This window comes from Lactuca serriola, chromosome 4, assembly GCF_051521515.1.
Source record: "Lactuca serriola cultivar US96UC23 chromosome 4, Lser_US96UC23_V15, whole genome shotgun sequence".
NCBI classification, from domain to species: Eukaryota; Viridiplantae; Streptophyta; class Magnoliopsida; order Asterales; family Asteraceae; genus Lactuca; species Lactuca serriola.
In genome coordinates, this window is record NC_136411.1 from 115227522 (window position 1) to 115248592 (window position 21071).

A 21071-nucleotide genomic window follows, 5' to 3' on the forward strand; every position below is an offset into this window, starting at 1 on the left:
AAAATATGTTTGCCGCTTGCTTGGACAAACTCAACATAATTAAAAATCTATATTTGAACAAATATGAAACTTGATTTCTGATGCAGAAATTCTAAAATTTGATTTCTCATGCAGAAAACTGATGCATAAATTATGATATTAGAAAATCTAATGTTTCTTTCAACAAAACTATTTAAAATGTGATGTTTTTAAGTAAAACCAAGCTATTTTCTGATTTCCAAAGCTTTTTTTACATAAAATTGAAGTTTTTTTTTTTTTGACAAAACAATGCAGTCTGTTCAAGACTACTTTAGCCTCACTTAAACTTGTCAAAATGAAATCTAAGTTCATAATCCAATATTCATGTCTCTTAGCTTTCCAGGGACTACTTTCACAAGTTCATACGATTTTTCTACAATATATTATGAATTTTACAAAACTGTGTATCATAGCTGTTAAAATCTAACCAGTCAGTGAAAATCATATTTTTCACCCAAGTTAGAGTTGTTTACAGCTTTCGGCCAAAATTAATGAAACGAATTAGACTCATATACCAAACTTTGAGAATTGGTTTCAACCAAAAATGAGCATCCATGATTAAGTTATGATTTTTCAAATATTGGGACAGATTAGAGCATTTCACAGCAACACGTAAATTGTGTTTTTGAGTTAAGCTAGCTTCTTAACCCATTACGTACTTAATAGAATTAGTACCGAAGCTAAAAAATCTAATACTTAAAACCAAATACATGTCTTAATGACTTAATGACCAAAGGTGCTTCAAAATCACAAAAAAAAATCCTTTTTTTCTTATGAAAATCGTACAATATCAAAATAATGTAAGTAAAATTATTTCTGATTTCTAGTTCGATTCGTACAAACGAATTTTATTTTAAGATTGTAGGAATAATATTCTGGTAATGTACGAAAACAAACAAGAAAATAGAAATATTGAGGCATATGTTTAACACATTATCCTTGAAACAAATTTGCCCGCTACCGGGTGTTTGTTTCCCAGGATACAACAGTTTGAAGTGGTTCTTTTAGACAACCTGAACCCTCAATAGGCCTGGATTATATCCTCAATATAGCTAGAAAAAAGAAGAAGATGTAGATGAAGTGGGGAAGAAGGGAGTTTTCTTGCATTCTTTTGGTGGCTTCAAATGGTTGTAGAGTAGTGGTATTTATACTACTGTTAGGCTGTTAAACCAACACATAATGGGATAAAGAATATTAATAAAGTTCAAGTCACTGCTATTTCTTATACTAAAGATAGTATAGAGTAAGCAGGGTAGGTCCACAGGAATACAGAACTTCTTATCTTTCCATATTTTCACACATAATACAAATAATATTATGTGACAACCTGAAATTTCCATTCTGTACAAACTATATCACTTCAATAGAAGTTATAGCAGCCACAGTTAACTTTCAGACTTTCTGCGTAAGTTTGAGTAATTCAAGGTTTACACTTCAGGAAATATCAGGAGAGTGGGTGCACTAGGGTTTTGTGCAACACTATTATTCCAACACTCTATTGTATTAGAGATCATTTCAGGAATAAAAATATTTTCTGCCAAAAATATTTCAGGACTATAAATAGATTTCTGAACCAAATTCATTCATTATTCACATTTCCAACTAGAGAAAAGCCATTTTCTCTCTCACGGATCTTCGAGTTTTTATCCCAAATTGTGAGTACCCTTTTCTAGTAGTGTTAGAATGCTTACTATGTGTTTATAACATGATTTAGAAGGCTAAATCACTAGATCTAGGAGTTTACTCCCCAAGGTGTTCTTGGGCGGTAAACTCCCGAAACGAACCCAAAACCGACCCTTGTGTTATACCACTGCCCTAGACTCATTTGTATATGTATTTAGGACAAGAAAACATCCATAAATCACCCAAGTTTGGGAGTTCACGGCCCAAGAGTTTCATAGGCCGTAAACTCCCTTTTCAACCTCAAAATGGTGTTTTAAGGCCACTAAAGCTTTAAGGCTTTTATCAAGGCTAGTTCCCATTTAATCTAAGGCCTTAAACACATCAAAGAACACCAACAAATGAGAGTTTACGGCCCAAGTGTATCTTAGGCCGTAAACTCCATAAAAATGGACCAAAGAGTGTTTTTAAGACACCTAAAGACATGGAAATGTTCCCCACTTAATCTAAGGACCAAAGCACATCAAAAACCACATTTCAAAGTGAGTTTACGGCCATGACATGGTTCATGGGCCGTAAACTCATTAAAGGGGCACCAAAGTGTGTCAATGGTCCTCATTATCTTTAAACAATTAACTAGAACCTATCCTTCAAATGCATGAGGCTTGAATACAACAAAAACAACACCCCAAGGGAGTTTACGGCCGTAAACTCCAAAGGGGAATGGCCTTGGGGCCGTAAACTCCTAATTGGAGTATTTCTAGACCTTAAAATCTTCCAAGGATTTAACCACCAAGTTAGAATAATTCTAGGAATCATTTGGGACTTCAAAACACACCAAACCCCCAAGGTTGGGAGTTTACGGCCGTAAACTCAAGAGTTTACAACCGTAAACTCCATGTGTGATGTTTTAAGGGGAGTAAACTCACATGTAGGGTCCTTTGGAACCCTAAACACAAATACCTTGTCCCACAATAGCTTAGATGCAATCCTTAAGGATTAAAACACTTATGTAAAGTGTTTATTATGTCTAGGATGTCTTAACATTATCAATTAGTTATTTGAGTCTAATTGAGTGCATATATGTGTGATTATATGTTCATTAGGATCGTAGTGCGTGTACAAGTCCTCGCTTGACACCTAGCCATCCTATACCATTCAGTTCATCCCAATCACCAACTACAGGTGAGTTCATACCCCTAATCAATACTTTAAATGATTTTAAATGCTTTAATGGGGGGGGGAATACAAGTAGAAACAAACATGTTATGGAATCATTGATATGTATTTTATAACTGTGTTTGTCATTTAACAGATTTCACATGCTACAAAATGTGATGTATGAAATGGTTTTACATCTTAAAAACACATTGCTACCAAATGTTTTACCTTTGAAATGTTTATTAAAATGACATCAAGTCATTGTTAATTATTGTTCAAAACCCATAAGATGTCTTACAAAACCATTTTACATTCTTGAACTAAACTATGCATATACACTTATATTCTTATATATGTATTGATGTTATAGTTTACATCTTTCATTTAGTTTCCCACACCCTTGAGTAGTAAGAGTGTATAAACCTACATGATCAACCAGTTATATTACAGTAAATTATCATAGGGATAATTTGAAGATATCAAACATTACTTCTATTACAAGGAATCACACAAGAGTCAGTTCATTCATGAGTCTATACTAGTACATTACCTGATACATGAGTACTTACAGATGTTTACCTGATACATGAATATGTTTACATATACTTACCTGTTACATGGACACACATACATGAATACCATATAGGAACACTTTTACATAGGTGCATTATCCTGTATTCACTTACCTGGATACTTGTACTTAGGACTATGAGGATGATTTATTAGTACTTCTGTGTAAATCTTCCTGCATATCCCTAGTACCTCGGGATATCCAGACAGGACCCTATCCCTAGTACCTCGGGATACCTAGATGGGTCTTTATCCCTAGTACCTCGGGATATATGTACGGGACTAACCATTTCGGAACTCATCTGTTAGAAACAGTGGGTGATGAACATCTACGGATGCCTACGGTTATTACTTATACTAGGAGTACCTTTACAGGGACTAACCCTTCCTCCGCCCTGCTGCTGCTACAGAGGACAATTGGACAAATCTTCGGATGTTCATTAGGTTATATAGGTCGTGTTAACCCTAGTACCTCGGGATAACAGTTACATATGCTGTGTTAGTCCTAGTACCCAGTGACAACACTTACAGTAGTATCTTTTCCTGTTTACTTTATTTTGTGATACATTCACATAAACGATGAGTTAGACTAAGCACTTTTAGTACTAGTCAATACAAAGGAAAAACTATCATTTTACAAACAAAACATTCGAGTCTTGGTAGAAGACTACATCTCAAACTGATAGAAAATAAGGGATTTTCTAGGGTTTTTCATACGTACATCAACATTTTCATTTAACGTTTTACATGGCCTTCATAACAGATTTTCACAAACAAGGCAATGACACTTATATACTTATGAATTCACCAGCTTTAAAGCTGATACTCACTTTCAAAATAACTTGTATTCTCAGGTCATCAGTAGACAGGTACGGAGGCCAGGTTTTGAGAAGACGGAGCAGACAAGTCTCGTCTTTTATTTGATTGTATATTTTTGGTGTCTTACTACAATGAAAGAACACATATGTATTAAAACTTTACTTATAATGAAATGGATGATGTTGTTGCTTGTTTATTATATTACACTGTTGTGATACTGGACATGACGTCCTCCACCCCTGAACGTTTCCGCCGTTCGTGGTTTTGGGGTGTGACAGATTGGTATCAGAGCATTGTTTATAGTGAATTAAGTATATCAACCCATAAAAGATATACTAACTATAAATACATGGGATTAAAACACTTTGTCTCAGAGTTATACTTTTAAATAATAAAATATTTAAGTAAGTATACGTGCCTGCATTCATACTAAAATCAGTGTCACAACGACAAGAACAAAAGTATTACGATTGTTGAATATCACAAGTAAGCCTGGGGATATATGGTCAGTCTTGGGAATGGCATAGCCTGATCAACTATGCTGGTCCGAGGAGTGATTAGAATATGCCCAAGAATGGTTGTGATATGGCAACAAGTCTAAAAACTTACTAACACAACCATAAAGAAATACCATAGGGGTATTTGGTCTTACTGTAATTATCTTGGTCAGTTCGTCTATTTAGCTATTTCTTATAATCCCTTTTCTCGTGTAGATTAAAATGGATGGATTTCACCATGGCGATCCGTACTTCCCAAACCAAGGCAATGTTGGTTGGCTAGAGGCTGAACCAGAAGATGATCACCCAATTCCTTTGGATGATCACCATGCTGAAGGTTTTTCTGATAGTTCTGACTCGGAGCCAGAAGTCAACAACCTACCCCCAAATGCTCAAAACCCAAACCTGAACCCCCGCCCTATGTTTCAAGGACCCACACCTCTGTGGGCCACTAACTTGATTACATGGAGTCATGAACAGGGTCAGCCCATTCCTTACAATGGAGACCGAAGTTTCTACAACCTCACTGAAGGAGGTTCTGCTGATAGTGTCCTACCAATCATGGTGCGTAGGATTTCTCGGAACTCGATAATAGCTCAGGCGACTATCAATCAAGTCTTGGAAGTTGACACCAACTCTGGTGTTAACACTGTCCACATTTGCCAACTAGAGTCTGCTCATGAAAGGACTCTAGTCCGCAATGCAAATCTGCAGAGGGAACTTGTTGAAACTCAAGCTGAAGTTAAAGAACTTCGAGCTCAGCAAGCAAGGTCGAACAGGCGTATAAGGGACATTGAACGTCTACTGTCGGGATCGAGGACTCATGCTAGCAGTTCTCGTCGCCGATAGAATCTCGTCGACTCATCTTTTGGATATAACCTAGTTTATGTGAAACTTTGGTCTAATTTCCTATCTGTATAAATCTTAGACCTGTTAGGTCTTGACCTAGTCTTAATTCTGTCAAAATTTTCCATCTTGGTTGATGTAAGGCCTACTTCTAGGCCATTTTTCCTGAACTTGTTACATCTGTAATTCCAGTATTATTGACGGATATCTAATCTAGTGGAAATTTTTATCCAAATGCTACCTTCTTCATTTAGTCATACTATTCTTTCTGTTGTTGGGCTATGGGGATTTAGTCCATGAGACACATTCATTAATCATTTATTCTTATCCATTTCGTCATCTTTTAAACGTACAGTTAAAGATGCCGCCACGCAGGAATCCAAGGCGAAACCCAAACAACGAAGCACCAATACCACCACCACCTGAACCTCTTCAACCACCAAATCCTTTCAATGCCAACATGTTCTAGGCATCTTTCACAGCAGCAGTTGCAGCTGCTGTGTCAGCAATCAACGCTCCTTCCCCTAGTGGATCAGAAACAGGTGCACCACCCTCGAACCACGGCGAAAGCCATGGACACCCTCGGGAATGCACCTACAAGGACTTCACTAATGCCAAACCCCGCAGCTTCAATGGAACTGGGGGTGTAATGGTGTTGAGACAATGGATTGAAAAGATGGAATCTGTCTTTCAAATCTGTGCTTGCCAGGAGGGCAACAAGGTCAAGTTGGCAGCTTGTACCTTCTCTGACAGGGCACTAACATGGTGGAACAGCCATGTTAACTATCTAACTTTGGTGGTGGCGTATTCCATCGGCTGGGAAAAGTTGAAAGACATGCTGATGAAAGAATACTGTCCTCGAGGTGAAATTCAAAAACTCGAGCAAGAATTATGGGGTCTACAAATGGTTGGATCCGACATCACTACCTACACAAATAGGTTCTGTGATTTGGCAAATTTATGCCCTGATATGGTTGCTCTCCAGAGAAAAAAGATCGAGAGATATATCTGGGGACTGTCACCCCAGATCCAGTCAAGTGTGATCGCTTCCAGACCTATTACCTTTGATAGCGCCAAGGAACTGGCACAATCCCTCATCGATCACCGGAAACCTCAGAACACAACAGTCCCTACACATGTACCACAAAAGTCCAACCCCGACTACCACAAGAAGGGGTGGAATAAGAGGAAAAGAGGGGCTCCGCAAGGATCCTCCAATAAACAACAACTAGTGGCGATCAATGCTGCCACAGTGACTCCTGTTGTCCCTGCGAACCCCTTACCAGCAAAAACTTATGCTGGGTCTCTCCCGAAGTGCACCAAGTGCAACTTCCACCACCGCAGGCCTTGCAGGGAGATGCAATGCACCAACTGCAACCGGAAGGGGCACACAGCCCGTTTCTGCCAGACTCCAACAGCTCAAGCCGCCCAGGCTCCTAACGTTGGTATGGGCCAAACTTGCTATGGTTGTGGCGAAGTGGGCCACTACAAGAGGAACTGCCCTAAAGCAGGAATGGATAGAGGGGTAGGAAGAGTTATGGCCCTGGGCCATGAGGAAGCAGTAGCTGATCCTACGATAGTTACTGGTACGTTCCTCCTCGATAACTCATATGCTTGCATACTTTTCGATAGTGGAGCCGAGAAAAGTTTTGTAAGTCACAAATTTGCACACCTGCTTAAACAAAAACCATGTGCATTAGATAATTCATTCACGGTAGAAATGGCTAACGGGAAAACAGAGAGTACAAACTTCATATACGTAGGTTGTACCTTAACTTTAGATGGCCATACTTTCAAGATAGATCTCATGCCAGTCCCAATTAAATGTTTCGACGTTATCATCGGTATGGATTGGTTGAGTCTTCTTCGCGCCAACATTATGTGCTTCGAAAAAGCAGTTCGTCTTAACCTTCCTAACAACGAAACTTTAATTATCTACGGCGACAAACCTAGTACGAGCCTTCGCATCATTTCGTGCATTCAAGCCCATAAGTGCTTGCGGAAGGAGTACCATGCATTTCTCGCACACGTCGTCGATACCAGTCAAGAACTGAAAGACATCCAGAAAATTCCAGAAGTACGCGACTTTCCCGACATATTCCCAGAAGAATTTCCCGGTTTACCACCACAACGCCAAGTCGAATTCAGAATCGACTTAGTGTCAAGGGCTACCCCCGTAGCCAAATCTCCTTATCGTCTGGCACCGGCTGAAATGCAGGAACTTTCCAGTCAACTTAACGAACTTCTCAAGAAGGGATTCATTCGACCAAGCTTCTCACCATGGGGAGCACCGGTCTTGTTCTTCAAGAAGAAAGATGGATCGTTTCGCATGTGCATCGACTATAGAGAACTCAACAAACTTACCATTAAAATCGTTATCCCTTGCCCCGCATTGACGATTTGTTTGATCAACTTCAAGGAGCCAACTACTTCTCGAAGATAGATATGCGATCCGGATATCACCAACTACGAGTATTAGAGGAGGATGTTCCCAAGACGGCCTTCCGAACTCGTTATGGGCACTACGAGTTTGTAGTGATGCCATTCGGATTAACTAACGCGCCCACAGTATTCATGGATCTGATGAATAGGGTGTGTCGTCCTTACTTGGATCAATTCATCATCGTCTTCATTGATGACATACTCATCTACTCTCGAAGTAAGGAGGAGCATAGTCAACATCTCCGTAAAATCTTAGAAACATTGCGATCGGAGAAGCTCTACGCGAAGTTCTCAAAGTGCGAATTTTGGATTCGGCGAGTCGAATTCTTGGGCCATGTGGTTAGCGAAGAAGGTATACACGTGGACCCTTCCAAAATTAAGGCCATTGAGAACTGGTCAGCACCAAAGACACCTACTGAAATTTGTCAATTTCTAGGTCTAGCTGGCTACTATCGCAGGTTCATTCAGAACTTCTCCAGCATAGCGAAACCTCTTACAACCCTGACCCAGAAAGGTGAGGCCTTTGAATGGGAAGAGAAACAGGAAAGAGCGTTCCAAACGCTCAAACGATCCTTGTGCACCGCCTCGATACTACCCCTTCCCGAAGGGATAGAACACTTCATTGTCTATTGCGATGCATCCAATCAAGGACTCGGATGTGTTCTGGTGCAGCGAGGTAAAGTCATACCCTATGCCTCGAGACAGCTGAAGACACATGAGGTTAACTACACAACCCACGATCTCGAACTAGGAGCAGTTGTGTTTGCTTTGAAGATCTGGCGACATTACCTGTACGGTACAAAAAGCACGATCTTTACAGGCCATAAGAGTCTACAACACATTTTCGACCAGAAAGAGCTCAACATGAGACAACAACGGTGGGTCGAGCTACTTAGTGATTACGAATGCGAAATTCGTTATCATCCGAGTAAAGCCAATGTAGTAGCCGACGCCCTAAGTCGGAAAGAATATACTGGTCGTAGAGTCAAATCTTTGACTCTAACTATCCATTCACACTTGTCCACGCAAATAAAGGAGGCTCAGCTCGACGCTTTGAAACCTGCAAACGTGGCTAGTGAATCTCTTAGAGGGATGGATAAGAACTTGGAAGTCAAGGGTGGCGGAGCCTTATACCTCATGGATCGGATCTGGACACCGAAACACGGTGGCTTCAGAGACTTGGTCATGACCGAAGCTCACAACACTCGTTATTTCGTCCACCCGGGTTCAGTTAAGATGTATCTGGATCTTAAAAAGTTATACTGGTGGCCTAACATGAAAGCAGATATTGCTACCTTCGTGAGTAAATGCCTTACTTGCGCAAAGGTCAAGGTCAAATACCAGAGACCCTCCGGTCTTCTACAACAACCGGAGATACCAGAATGGAAGTGGGAGCGGATCACTATGGACTTCATAACCAAGTTTCCCAAGACGACGGGTGGACTTGATTCCATATGGGTCATCGTCGATAGACTGATCAAGTCTGCACACTTCCTACCGATCAAAGAAACAAACAAGATGGAGAAACTTACCAGAACTTACATTAGGGAGATTGTAAGGCTGCATGATGTTCCTTTATCTATCATCTCGGACCGAGATAGTAGATTCACTTCGAGGTTCTGGCAGTCATTACAAAGTTCCCTAGGAACTAGGCTGGATATGAGTACAGCCTACCATCCACAGACCTACGGACAAAGTGAGAGAACTATCCAAACCTTAGAAGATATGTTGCGTGCCTGTGTGATTGACTTTGGAAAAGCTTGGGATATCCATTTACCTCTTGTTGAATTTTCCTACAACAACAGTTATCATACGAGCATAAAGGCAGCTCCATTCGAGGCCCTCTATGGCCGAAAGTGCAGATCCCCTCTGTGCTGGGCTGAAGTGGGTGATGCCCAGTTAGCTAAGGGACGAGTTCCCGAAAGCACTCTCACGGGTCCGGAGATCATTCGGGAAACGACAGAGAAGATCGTTCAAATTCGGGAACGATTAAAAGCCTCTAGAGACCGATAGAAAAGCTACGCTGACAAGCGTAGGAAACCATTGGAGTTCTAGGTGGGCAACCGAGTCCTACTGAAGGTCTCACCCTGGAAGGGCTTGATACGCTTTGGAAAGCGTGGGAAGCTCAATCCAAGATACATATGGCCTTTTGAGATTCTCGCGAGAATCGGCCCTGTGGCTTACAAGCTCAATCTACCGAAAGAACTCAGTAACGTACATCCTACCTTCCACGTGTCAAACTTGAAAAAGTGTATATCCGACGAGACTCTTGTTATTCCGCTCGACGAGATCGAGATCAACGAGAGCCTCAACTTCGTGGAGGAACCTGTAGAAATCATGGACCGAGAGGTCAAGCAAACAAAGCAGAGCCGTATCCCGATAGTGAAGGTGCGCTGGAACGCAAAGCGTGGACCGGAATTCACTTGGGAACGTGAGGATCAGATGAAACTGAAATACCCTCACCTTTTTGCTTAGTTATTTGTAATTTCTTACTTGCTTAAATTCTAATTTCGGGACGAAATTCCTTCTAACGGGGGGATGATGTGACAACCCGAAATTTCCATTCTGTATAAACTATATCACTTCAATAGAAGTTATAGCAGCCACAGTTAACTTTCAGACTTTCTGCGTAAGTTTGAGTAATTCAAGGTTTACACTTCAGGAAATATCAGGAGAGTGGGTGCACTAGGGTTTTGTGCAACACTATTATTCCAACACTCTATTGTATTAGAGATCATTTCAGGAATAAAAATATTTTCTGCCAAAAATATTTCAGGACTATAAATAGATTTCTGAACCAAATTCATTCATTATTCACATTTCCAACTAGAGAAAAGCCATTTTCTCTCTCACGGATCTTCGAGTTTTTATCCCAAATTGTGAGTACCCTTTTCTAGTAGTGTTAGAATGCTTATTATGTGTTTATAACATGATTTAGAAGGCTAAATCACTAGATCTAGGAGTTTACTCCCCAAGGTGTTCTTGGGCGGTAAACTCCCGAAACGAACCCAAAACCGACCCTTGTGTTATACCACTGTAATAGACTCATTTGTATATGTATTTAGGACAAGAAAACATCCATAAATGACCCAAGTTTGGGAGTTCACGGCCCAAGAGTTTCATAGGCCGTAAACTCCCTTTTCAACCTCAAAATGGTGTTTTAAGGCCACTAAAGCTTTAAGGCTTTTATCAAGGCTAGTTCCCTTTTAATCTAAGGTCTTAAACACATCAAAGAACACCAACAAATGAGAGTTTACGGCCCAAGTGTATCTTAGGCCGTAAACTCCATAAAAATGGACCAAAGAGTGTTTTTAAGACACCTAAAGCCCTAGACCTTTACATGGAAATGTTCCCCACTTAATCTAAGGACCAAAGCACATCAAAACCACATTTCAAAGTGATTTTATGGCCATGACATGGTTCATGGGCCGTAAACTCATTAAAGGGGCACCAAAGTGTGTCAATGGTCCTCATTAGCTTTAAACAATTGACTAGAACCTATCCTTCAAATGCATGAGGCTTGAAAACAACAAAAACAACACCCCAAGGGAGTTTACGGCCGTAAACTCCAAAGGGGAATGGCCTTGGGGCCGTAAACTCCTAATTGGAGTATTTCTGGACCTTAAACTCTTCCAAGGATTTAACCACCAAGTTAGAATAATTCTAGGAATCATTTGGGACTTCAAAACACACCAAACCCCCAAGGTTGGGAGTTTGCGGCCGTAAACTCAAGAGTTTACAACCGTAAACTCCGTGTGTGATGGTTTAAGGGGAGTAAACTCACATGTAGGGTCCTTTGGAACCCTAAACACAAATACCTTGTCCCACAATAGCTTAGATGCAATCCTTAAGGCTTAAAACACTTATGTAAAGTGTTTATTATGTCTAGGATGTCTTAACATTATCAATTAGTGATTTGAGTCTAATTGAGTGCATATATGTGTGATTATATGTTCATTAGGATCGTAGAGCGTGTACAAGTCCTCGCTTGACACCTAGTCATCCTATACCGTTCAGTTCATCCCAGTCACCAACTACAGGTGAGTTCATACCCCTAATCAATACTTTAAATGATTTTAAATGTTTTAATGGGGGGAATACAAGTAGAAACAAACATGTTATGGAATCATTGATACGTATTTTATAACTGTGTTTGTCATTTAACAGATTTCACATGCTACAAAATGTGATGTATGAAATGGTTTTACATCTTAAAAACACATTGTTACCAAATGTTTTACCTTTGAAATGTTTATTAAAATGACATCAAGTCATTGTTAATTATTGTTCAAAACCCATAAGATGTCTTACAAAACCATTTTACATTCTTGAACTAAACTATGCATATACACTTATATTCTTATATATGTATTGATGTTATACTTTACATCTTTCATTTAGTTTCCCACACCCTTGAGTAGTAAGAGTGTATAAACCTACATGATCAACCAGTTATATTACAGTAAATTATCATAGGGATAATTTGAAGATATCAAACATTACTTCTATTACAAGGAATCACACAAGAGTCAGTTCATTCATGAGTCTATACTAGTACATTACCTGATACATGAGTACTTACAGATGTTTACCTGATACATGAATATGTTTACATATACTTACCTGTTACATGGACACACATACATGAATACCATACAGGAACACTTTTACATAGGTGCATTATCCTGTATTCACTTACCTGGATACTTGTACTTAGGACTATGAGGATGATTTATTAGTACTTCTGTGTAAATCTTCATGCATATCCCTAGTACCTCGGGATATCCAGACAGGACCCTATCCCTAGTACCTCGGGATACCTAGATGGGTCTTTATCCCTAGTACCTCGGGATATATGTACGGGACTAACCATTTCGGAACTCATCTGTTAGAAACAGTGGGTGATGAACATCTACGGATGCCTACGGTTATTACTTATACTAGGAGTACCTTTACAGGGACTAACCCTTCCTCCGCCCTGCTGCTGCTACAGAGGACAATTGGACAAATCTTCGGATGTTCATTAGGTTATATAGGTCGTGTTAACCCTAGTACCTCGGGATAACAATTACATATGCTGTGTTAGTCCTAGTACCCAGTGACAACACTTACAGTAGTACCTTTTCCTGTTTACTTTATTTTGTGATACATTCACATAAACGATGAGTTAGACTAAGCACTTTTAGTACTAGTCAATACAAAGGAAAAACTATCATTTTACAAACAAAACATTCGGGTCTTGGTAGAAGACTACATCTCAAACTAATAGAAAATAAGGGATTTTCTAGGGTTTTTCATACGTACATCAACATTTTCATTTAACGTTTTACATGGCCTTCATAACAGATTTTCACAAACAAGGAAATGACACTTATATACTTATGAATTCACCAGCTTTAAAGCTGATACTCACTTTCAAAATAACTTGTATTCTCAGGTCATCAGTAGACAGGTACGGAGGCCAGGTTTTGAGAAGACGGAGCAGACAAGTCTCGTCTTTTATTTGATTGTATATTTTTGGTGTCTTACTACAATGAAAGAGCACATATGTATTAAAAATTTACTTATAATGCAATGGATGATGTTGTTGCTTGTTTATTATATTACACTGTTGTGATACTGTACATGACGTCCTCCACCCCTGAACGTTTCCGCCGTTCGTGGTTTTGGGGTGTGACATATTAAAACGGTGGATTGTGTTTGTAACGACCCAATTTTCACATCCAAAAATTTCATTTTTAAAACATTACTTTAGAAAAAATTAATAATTAAAACATTGCTTAATTAAACCATTTCACATCGAAAACCAAATTTGAAATCCATAACAGTCAAACAACCAAAATATCAGAGTATCAATCCCAGGGTAAACTCATAAATGCGGAATCAAGGAGTGTGTGTGATGAGCCGCTACCGCGCCTGCTCCTTCCCCTTGGCTGAAGAGGTACCTGAAACAACAACTGAAAAATGTAAGCACAAAGCTTAGTGAGTTCCCCCACTGTACCACATACCATATACTCACATAACATACATATATTGTCAGGCATATCTGGGTGCCTGACCTACCCCTTCGGTCCTCTCGACCGAATACTGCCTAGCATATCTGGGTGCTGGCCTCCCCTTCGGTCCTCTCGACCGGATACTACCTAGCATATCTGGGTGCTGGCCTCCCCTTCGGTCCTCTCGACCGGATACTGGGGAACTATTTCTCCCATCTACTACTGCCACATAACATGTATCACAATATCAGAATCTATCTATCATGGTTGGGTATGACTACCCCTTCGGCCCTACCAACCGGATATCTCGGGGACTATCTCCCCCTACTGTCACTAGCACATAGCATCATATCATACTAGCACATAAACATAACACAGGTAGTAGTAGTCCCTAGATGAATATCACAGAGACAATCATCTACATACAACTCCTACTGGTGGGCTGGCATTGTGGCCGTAGACCCACCGCTACTGGAAGGTAACTCACCTCAAAGTAGCTGCTGATCTGATCGGAAACTGACTGTCTACTGCTGCTGCTGCTAATCCGGAAATCCTCCGGCTGTAATTCCCACAACATACTCAATCAAGCACTGCTAACTGTCCTTTGGGTAAAATGACCATTTTACCCTTGATCATGTCATAAGTCAAAGTCAGAGTCAACTTTCAGTTGACCCGACTCGCCGAGTTGGCTCTCCAACTCGCCGAGTCCCTATCCACTCGATTGCTAGAATCCCATCTCTACTCGTCGAGTTAGGCGTTGACTCGATGAGTTCTCCTTCCCAAACTGATGTTCAAGTCCTTCATCCTACTTGCCGAGCTGTATGAACAACTCGTCGAGTTCATCTTCATCCGATGAACACTTATGTTACGACTCGCCGAGTTGTATGAACAACTCGCCGAGTCTGATCTTGATCTAAGGAGATTGCCTTGAACTCGCCGAGTCAGGGAAATGACTCGCCGAATTCCTTCATGGATGAGTTCGGCTTCCAACTCACTGAGTCACACCCCGTGACTCACTGCTCACACTCGACACAACGAAAAGGGGACAAACTCGGAGACTCGCGAGCAGACTCGCCGAGTCAGATGAACGACTCGTCGAGTCGTTACCATGCAAGCACTATAAACGCGATTTTGCTTGGATCCAGTCCATGCCATTCACAGATCTGGGTTCCTAGAGCATGAATCACACGTAAAGTTTCCAACTTTACGTGTAGATATTCATCACTAAGGGTTTTAGGGTTCAAAATGCACCCAAAAGGGTAGATCTAGGGTCTTCATGCAATATGGGTCCATAAAGGCAACAGATCTGAGCTCCTGGAGCTCAACCATGCCTAGATCTAAAGGCCAATCAACTTATTACAAATTATATTGCACATACAAGCTTGGGGAAGGGCTCAAGAAAGACTTAATGGAGTAATAAGCATAGAAACAGAGGGAAAACGGGTTATACCTCAAAGGAATCACTGAGAGAACACTAAGATGCTTGGCTTCCTTCCCTTCCTCTTGATCTACACCACTTCCTTCTCAAAACCTCCAAGAACACACAAAAATGCTTCAAACTCTCTAGGAAATAAGCTTTGAACGAGGGTTGGGGATCTGAGGGTGAATGGGGGCTGGCTTGGGGCGGACATGAGGCTTAAATAGGGTGCAAACCCCTGAAACTTAGGGTTTCATCCAACAGCGGTGACTCGCCGAGTTCGGAATATGGACTCGCCGAGTCACCAACTTAAACATGTCCCGGGTCCCGCCTCTACTCGGCGAGTCGGACCTATGACTCGCCGAGTCCAAGGCTAAAAAAATGGAAAAATACACAAATAAGATTTACGTATCGGGAACCAGGTGCTACAGTGTTTGAACTAGATTTAAATTTCATAAATAAACAAGATTGTTAACATAATTTAGTAAAAGAAATACATTTCCGATTCTGATTCTTATACATGTATTATGTTGAAAGATGCAAAATGAATATGATTATGTTCTATCTAGGTTGGTAATTTAGATACTAATAAACTCTAATATCCAAGTTGACAAAAATTGTTTTATTCAAACATGTTCTTCAAATAAAACTTCATTTACTTGATTTAATTCAAATAAGCTCTTTCATCAAATCATTAAATGACTTTAAGTTCTTGCAACAATTACCAACAATATTCAATATTCCTCATAAGCTTGGGATTATGAACATTTAATCTATGATTACACTCAGTTTGATTCAATTACAATCAGTTAAGTGCATGTTACTAACATGAAATCATAAAACATATACGAATTTTATAATTTGATTAAGTAGATTGATAAAAACCCTAATTCATTGATCAAGTGAAAAAGAGAATAAACCAAACACATAATTAAGATCAAATCAAATATTACTAGATGTTAAACACAAATCAAGTTCAAGTTACAATCTAACAACACATACTTAAGAATTCAGATTCGGAAATGATAATAAAATCAACCACACATGTCTAGGTTAAACTACAAATCAAACAAGTTTAAACTTCAAATGGACTTACAAAAAGCAAATTAAAGTGTTTCCAAAGTGTTAGATGATGATATGAACTCCCCAAATTGCCCCCTTGAAGTTCCAAGTCGAAGTTGTGTTTGAATGTCCCAAAAACCGTAGATAAATCGGAAGTTAAGATTTTGAAATTCCATCAGATCACGTTACACGGCCCGTGTAACGTATTCCTTGTCATTATACGACCGTGTAATGATCCTGATGTGTTGAAAAGCTTCCAAAACACGGCCGCGTAACGTATGCCTTGCCAAAGCGCGGGCCGTGTAATGAACCGTAAGATAGCCAATCTCCAATTTTCTTCATTTCTTCAATTTAGCTCCGAAGGTTCCGAAATTTCACCGAGAGCTTCCCTTGACCATCCTAAGCATGCTCCAAACTTCAAATCACCCTGAAACATCCACAAAAATGGTGAAATATCGATAGATCCTCGATAATGTCCTTAAATGCAAAATGAATGAATATTATACTAAAAATGCAATGCAATGCTATAAATAAACATGAAATTAGTTTATGAAAAGGTGCAATTTATGCACCTAACAACTACACATTTTATAACCTCCCATTTAAACACATCTACTAATCATAAAGATTAATGTGTGTTAATGTGTAATTAAATTGTAATATTAATTACAGTTTCGGTTACGAAAGAAAAAAAAATATTTGCAAGAAAGGTCCTTGAAATTTTCTTTTGTTTCTCCCACCCATTAAACTCTTTTATTTACGTCTTCCAACACCTTTAGTTTAAGAATTAATTTATCATTCATATTAAATCCATTTTGGACGTGTTAAAAAATAGGAAAACCCTATTTTTATAAATTGGTTAACACCAATTTTCCAACAAAGAGAATGGTAAGGGAGGAGATGGGTTTTGAAGAAAGAGATTAGACTCAATGAATTAAAAGTGATAGTTGTTGGTGGTGGTGGGTAGTTATTCTCTATGAAGGGAAAGAAAATGGTGGAAAGGAGATGAGCTTTGAAGAAAGAGTGAGAGGGTATTGGTATTTTTTTATTTTAGTAATTAATAAATATTTAGAGAATTGTAAAAAAATTAATGAGTAAAATAATATTTTTAATTTTGATATTTACCAAATCCACAATAAAACCACCTTAAAAGGATCAAATTTATAACTTTTTAACAAAGTAGCAATTTTGTCAAAAATCAATCATTGTTTTATAAAACAAAACTACCCTAACCAGAGGGATATTTTTGCAAGTTCGTCCAAAATCAACTGTTTTATAAAACAAAATTAAATTATTATATTGATAGTATAAGCATTAGCAAATTTATTTACTTTTCTGGAAAACTCAAATAAAGCCAAGAAAATTGTTGGTGTGTCGACTGTCGACTCAATTTTGTATAAAAATAAGATGAAGAAAATGACAATATTTTAAAAACAAGGTGATTTATGCTTGAAAAGAAAAAAGGAAAAGGGAAAAGTTGGCAAGGAAATTGAGAGGCTAAGAACTTATTGTGGTTGGGCCCTTGCTAAAGTTAAGGGTCGAAAGTGAAACATGTGCATCTCAATAAAAATTCAAAACACACCCTCGTTGTCTAATTATAACGTGTTCATTACGGCTACCATACCAATACCAGTGAGTTTTCTTTTATTTGCGTTTTAGCTTCTCGTATCTTTTGTGTGCGTCTAATTTTCGTTGGTAAAATCCAATAACAATATTGAAGTACTGATGATAATTAAAATTTCTCTGAAGAGAAGCCTAATATATTAGAATTATAATTTATAATAAAACAAATGTACTCATAGGCCCGCGCGCTATTGGATTTAACACGTTGTTCTTGAGATTTTTTTAAGGAAGAAAATAGAAGGAAAAATAAGAGGAAATATGAAGAAATGTGTTTTTTTTTTTAATTTTTGTAAGGAGGGGAATGGAAGGAAAATGATGTTCTTGAGTTTGGATTTTTTTTAAGAAAAAATAAAATAAAATTTGCTCTTGAGTTTCATTTAAGAAACAAAAAAAATGGAATGATTGGAAGTGAAAAAAAAAAAAAAAAAAAAAAAAAAAAAAAAAAAAAGACTTATTTTTCATTAAATATTTTCTCCTACCTTTGGGATGATTGAGAGAGAAGGAAGGAAATAAAAGGGTATGAAAGTAAATTTCTATTTCTTTCTCCTCTTTCTTTTAGAGCATATGGTATGGACAACTTGAAGTAATGTTATAACAGAAGCAACAAGATGAGAGGGTGGTGTTCATGGTGTTATAACACCATGTTAAGAGGAGAGAGATAAAGAGAGATAATTTGGCAGCCAATAGGTGATCACGTTTCTTCTTGTCATGGAGACAACAAGAAGCATCACAACAAGATGTAACAAGAAGGGGTGGTGGTGTTTTTGATGTTATAACGACGTTATGAGCTGCCAACTCAGCCACAACAAGAAGCAACACGACCCACACTGTATGCTCTTAACAAACTCATGCTATCTTTTCACATCTCTCTTGTTCCCATATTAACTCTCTAAAATAGGCTCAATGAAATCATGCAAATATGTGTTAAGCAATGAAGGTACGGATGCCAACTCATATATATATATATATATATATATATATATATATATATATATATATATATATATATATATATATATATATATATATATATATATATATAAATAATGGACAATATAGCACCATACACTAACACTCCTCTTAGAACGGATGCTCGATAAGATTAGAGAATGATGTGTTAAGCGGATGAAAGTGTGAATATTGTAAGATATATGTATAGTTTCATAGTAACTCTCCAAATGAGCTTTTATGGAGAGATACAGGACTCCAACATATAGAAAGACGTAAAGAACTATAACACACAAATATATAAAGAAAACGTTGCATATAGGTTTTAAACAATAACACATTAAAAAATATCTTTTGCGAATTTTATATATGTATATACTAATTTATTTGATTTTGATTATTTGGTATCACATAATGACTGCACAAATAAGTGAACGAGACCACTTCTCTGGTAACAATATTTATAGATTAGGGATTCAGTTATAAATAAAATTAAGTAGGAGGTGGTAATGTGTAAAAGAGGAATTTCTCATAGTCTCATTTCCCCCTTTGGCTTCCTTGCCAATTCAAGCATTTCTTGGCTCCTCCAAATTCCAAACTTGCGGTGTATGCTAAGCTCCTGCCATTGAATCTTCGAATCGTCATCATCACAACCTGCTGATTCTCTACAAACAGTATCAATCCAATCTTCAATCAAAATCAGGATTGTGTTCTAATACTTGGAATTCATTTTTCGTCACCAGCTGTTGTAACAATCAAGTATTGAGCGAGCGAGAGATCATCGTTGAAGATGTCGTTGAGGATAAAAACGGTGGTGGACAAATTCGTAGAGGAACTGAAGCAAGCTTTGGATGCAGACATACAAGACAGAATCATGAAGGAGAGAGAGATGCAGAGTTACATTGAAGAGCGTGAGCGGGAGGTAGCCGAACGTGAAGCAGCCTGGAAAGCCGAACTCTCTCGTCGCGAGGTCCGGTTTCCTTCTTTAATTGTCGTTCATCATCTTAATCTTGCTTGTTTCAAATTAATATTCAGATTTATCAAGTAATTGTCTAAACCCTACCCTTGGAATAGATTTATTAGTATTGTAACTAAAATTAAACTGTGGTAGAATTCAATGAATGAAACTCGATTTTCTTCATAGATGATTACTGTATCTGATATATGAGGAGGTGATTTAGAAGATGATACAGGGGTAAAATTTGAGGAACACAATTGGGGTCAGTTTACAGTTTAGTTGAAGATGAATTCCTTTCCTTTGGCCAATGGATTTCAACATTCCATCCTAGAATCCATGGAATTCCTCAATATATAACAAACATATAGCTGATTTTCACCTATTTCTTTAAAGGGCTAAAAGCCAGAAATGGCAACATACTGTCATTTTTTGTTGTGTATCATAGCATCCCACTTTTTCATTTCTTTTTATTACAATTACACAACATTGGTACTCTCACTTTTTATCTTATTAAGGCATTGTACTCTGAAAAACCTACCCAATCATAGCATTGTACTTCCAATTTTTTGCTTATCTAGGAAATTATGATGCTATAATAAACAAAATCAATAAAAGTAAGTTGGTATATCTTGCATTAAAGTCTTGATACAAAGCATTAGGTTCAGTATGTTGATGAATTATTGGTTTCAGGCAGAAATTGCTAGACAAGAAGCGAGATTGAAGATGGAGAGAGAGAACCTGGAGAAAGAGAAGAGTGTGTTGATGGGAACAGCATCCAATCAAGATAATCAAGATGGGGCCCTTGAAATTACTGTAAGTGGTGAGAAATACCGATGCCTAAGGTTCTCAAAGGCCAAAAAGTGACATCATTTTTTTATATCTTCTTAGGGTCATTGGTTATGTATATGTAGTACAAATTTGATTATTTAACCATACGTCTCGTGTTTTATCAAATCTAATATGCTAATTTGACTCACTCTTACGAATGAAAAAAGTCTTGGAACTTTGGGAAATGAACAAGATGTAAGCAAAGTTATCATCATAGATTCCAAAACAACAATTCTACTTTTGCAATGTTATCAATTTTATTTACT

At 38.3% G+C, this 21071-nt stretch overlaps 1 protein-coding gene across 1 annotated transcript; it reads left to right on the top strand.

Annotated features, from left to right (window-relative positions):
- The first annotated feature begins 19668 nt into the window (after positions 1 to 19668).
- Positions 19669 to 20953, top strand: LOC145102377 (uncharacterized). The gene is made up of 2 exons (XM_079039764.1): positions 19669 to 19989; positions 20668 to 20953. Exons 1-2 carry the CDS (start codon positions 19810 to 19812, stop codon positions 20839 to 20841), a joined length of 354 nt encoding a protein of 117 aa, XP_078895890.1. The 5' UTR covers positions 19669 to 19809; the 3' UTR covers positions 20842 to 20953.
- Positions 20954 to 21071: the final 118 nt, after the last annotated feature.

What these genes read in the sequence shown, in the direction of transcription:
- LOC145102377 (XM_079039764.1), top strand. Translation starts at nt 19,810, where the DNA reads ATGTCGTTGAGGATAAAAACGGTGGTGGACAAATTCGTAGAGGAACTG. An exon ending in CCGAACTCTCTCGTCGCGAG is followed by an intron (nt 19,990 to 20,667) that starts GTCCGGTTTCCT and finishes TATTGGTTTCAG; the next exon opens with GCAGAAATTGCTAGACAAGA.